The 3,784-nt window shown below is 41.8% G+C and overlaps 1 protein-coding gene across 1 annotated transcript; it reads right to left on the bottom strand.

Annotated features, from left to right (window-relative positions):
- Positions 1 to 1,945: 1,945 nt before the first annotated feature.
- On the bottom strand, positions 1,946 to 3,495 carry LOC101340569 (eukaryotic peptide chain release factor subunit 1-like). Its single transcript, XM_023736087.1, is given in 3 exon segments — positions 1,946 to 3,118; positions 3,121 to 3,242; positions 3,366 to 3,495. Coding segments are annotated over 3 exon segments (1,278 nt in total). The 5' UTR covers positions 3,452 to 3,495; the 3' UTR covers positions 1,946 to 2,048.
- Positions 3,496 to 3,784: the final 289 nt, after the last annotated feature.

Genomic DNA, 3,784 nt, shown 5'->3' on the forward strand with positions numbered 1-3,784 from the left:
TAAGTGTAATACATATCAGTATATATTGATACACACATCAATATATAATGCAATATATATCACCAAAGAGAACACATTGATTAAAGAAATACAAAAATTTGGCATCATCTCCAACTTAAATAGTAAAAATAAAAACTACAAAAGGAGCTGCATACCCTAAAGGTATCATGTGAAACAAGCATATCCAAAAATGTAAATTTGCATCCAATTTCTCTGGTCTTGTCATATCATATTAGACCCATTTACAATGGCAAAACCCTAAGGTACTGCTGTGAAGACAGCATGTTTGCTCACTCTTGGGTTTTCTGCAAACAAACAGCAGAGCCCAAAGCAAAAGCCTGTTCCGGTGAAGATTCTCACATAGGTGAACACCAAAGAATTGACTCTTCTCACTGAAGGTTGAGACATCAGGTTACACATTGACAGACAGTCATTTGGACCTCAGAGTACAGTGTGAGAACCAGAAACTATATTTTAAGACATACTCCATTCAAGTGAAACAAGATTATTGGAACGATAGGCAGGTCTGTAACCCGGGAACAAGGAGCTGGTTCAGACCAATAAAGCTACGAGTGACTGAGTCAAAAGTCAGTGAAGAACAGCAGTCAGGCACTACGTGTTAAAAGCACCCAATTTGAAAATCAAATGCACCCCACTACCCTAGTCAGTGTAGGGGTGATACCAATTGACTTTTTAACCCTTTGGTCCTTCAAAGTCCGTTTGGTATGCTTTTTCATTGCTACCACTGGGCACATTGTACACACCGTTCACTGTCACTACCTTGGGCAAGCCATCACCTTGCATATCAGCTGGGTTCAAGTCCAACTTATAGCCCGACTGTGAAGCCAAGGGTTTCAGGCCCCCTTTTGGATCCAACATGGTTAATCCTTGGTGCCAGAAACTGTGTCCCTTCCCTTCCCACCACTCCCCAGACAATTTCTCATGAGAGGTGCTTGTAAGTCCCATATGTGAAACAGATGCTCCAACCCCACTAGGAGGTCAGGGGTTTATAATTACATGCACAGTCATACATATCTTGTCCATCGTTCCTGTGAAAAATCTTGCAGTGCATTTTATTAAAATCAAAATATTCACATAATCTCATGCCATCCAACACAAGGAAAACACAACCATCTCCCTTTTACCAAGGATAGACCCAAGCAAAATAAAATTTCCTCTACATTTCTGTTTCCAATTACATTGCATGTTTTATTTCTCCAAATCCCAGCAAAAGCACAGAAACCCCATCATATCCATCCCAAACTGGTTTCCAGTAAGCTAAGATTATGGGAACCTTTGTCAAAGCAATTGATGTTGAGGGCTCCCAAACCCTGGGCACAAATGCATCTGAAAGACAGACGGAAGGACACAGTGCACTGGCCCAAATGCTTCACGAGTCAGTCTGACTTTGCAACACAATTTTCATCCTTGAAACTGCCAGTCTGGAGGGGGAAGGGGCGTGAGGGAGTGAAGTTGAAAATGCCTCGTATTAGCTCCCCCTTTCAACATTAAACAGAGACCAAGAGAGAAATGGTTCCAACATTTCACCACATTTATTTCTTCTTAGCAGTCTAAGCTGAGAATGCAATGTAAATGGGTCACTTCAAAATGCAGCAATTTAATTTTTCTCCAATCAAAATAAACAAACTAGTATGATGTCACTTCTATTAACTTTTGAAGGTTTACAGCAGTTAAAGTATTTTTGCTTCTATGTATGAAGGTTAAAAAAATCATTTTTTCCCATAAAATACAAGAGCAACCAATTTCCACCATCAAGTAAAAGTAAAAACCGGATTATTTTTTAAATTAGTCCATAGTGGCATTTAGGAACTTAGTTGTAGGCTGCTGCACTGACACCATGACAAACCAAAGTGTAGGGTTGGCTCTGGTTTTGTTTCGGTTTTCTTTTCAATATCCAGTACTCGTGGATTAAGTTCTGGAAATGTTCCAATTGTAAGTCAGGGATCTGTTTGGTTTCCACCACGGGTATGCTCCTTGGGTTGGATGCTGGAGGGTGAGGCACGTTTTGCCGGACCCATGTCGACTACCTAGTAGTCATCAAGGTCGAAAAATTCATTGTCTCCTCCTTGGTATTCCATTCCCTGGAAATCTACTCGGTACCGCAAGATACCTCCAATTCCACCAAATCCTTTCACAAATTGGGATACTTCTTGTGACTTATCTGTGACAATTTCCAATGTAGCTCCAAATTTTTTGTAGTTGTTGGCAAACCATTCCAGTAAGGGCATGCTCTCAATCAGCTCATGTTCCTGTCCTGTCTCTTTGTCTGTGAAATGAGATTTATCCTTCTCTTGTTCTGGAGTTAGATAGAGAATTTTCTCCTCTTCTGTGCCTTGGCAATGAAGAACGTATCTCATTATATCCAGATTTTCATAGACTATTAGAATCTCTACAGCTCCCATTTCCAAAGCCTTTAGTGTATCTTCAACTCCAAAACAGTACTTGCTCGTGTCCTGGCTGATTTCATCAAAGTATCACCCTATTAATTTCTTCTCTTGAATGAACTTCACGTTGGAGACGACTTCAGTAGATAACTCAATAGCTTGGTTGAATCCCTTTTCACCATCATAGGAGATATCAACTAATTTCAAAACTTTTGATTGCAACCTTTGATCAAACATATCAGATTGACTTAGTTCGGTTTTAAAGTCAGCTGATCCAGCTAAAACGAGACCAGCCACATTCACTTTGTCCCCAGAAATAAACAGCTGCACAGCAGTCTCAGCTACTTTCCGAACATAATTATGTCGCTTTTCCATTCTTAAACGGGCAAAACGCAAGGCAGACTGACCTCCTCTACCGTGTTTCTTTGGAAGATCCACAGTGAATTTGTGCAGGACTTCTCTTGTGTTTCCCTGGAGTGTGCCAAAAAGTGCACCACTACCATCTATTACAATGAAGCCAAACTTGCTATCATCCGAAAGTAGTGCTGTAAGAGCCTCTGTATGGAATTTGTTGAAAGGCTCGAAGTCAATGTTGTCTTTCTTTTCCTTTCCTTCTTCTGTTACATTTGTTCCACAGTAAACAACCAGACCATTTTGAGGTACTTTGTTATAAAGTTTGAGTCTCTGTTGTACAGATGTAATGGCTCCCAGACTGAAAGGTGGTTTACTTGTGACTTAATGTTAGATGTAGTTCCAAACTCATCTGCTAACATTTTTGCAACTCGTGATATCTGGTCTTTGGGAGGAATGATCAATGATATCATGCTTGTGCCATTGCTTGCTTCTAACACATGTTCACCTGCTTTAGTTCCTTATTCAGGATACCCGAAACCACAGTTCCACTGACATGGCCCTAGTTCCAGTTTTGGCTGATGAACACGTTTGTCCTCATTAAGCCAACCGCGGGCCGCCTCCAAGCTCTTGATGAGCTTCTTGATCTTCCATATTTCCACGTTCCTGTCGGCAGCACTGGGGTCGTCCGCCATCTTCTCGCCTCCTCCTCCCTAAGGGCCCAGTCCTGGGCGGCTGCTCCTCCCGGCTCCGGCGGCTCTGACGTAGGACACCGGCTCCCTCTCTCCAGGCAGCTTCATGTGTTGCAATCCGCTCACATGGGGCCTGTGACATCACTTCCTCCGCCAGGCACGGAGTGGATGGCGGCCGGCCAAGGACCTTTTTTTGGTGAAAATATACATAGCCAAAGTTACACCATTTTGAAAGTTTCTACATGTACAATTCAGTGACATTGATTACATTCTTCCAGTTGTGCTGCTATTCTCACTATCCATTTCCAAATTATTCCATCACCATTATCTTCAACT

Source organism: Trichechus manatus, unplaced genomic scaffold, assembly GCF_000243295.1.
Source record: "Trichechus manatus latirostris isolate Lorelei unplaced genomic scaffold, TriManLat1.0 scaffold00086, whole genome shotgun sequence".
In the NCBI taxonomy this organism is placed as follows: domain Eukaryota; kingdom Metazoa; phylum Chordata; class Mammalia; order Sirenia; family Trichechidae; genus Trichechus; species Trichechus manatus.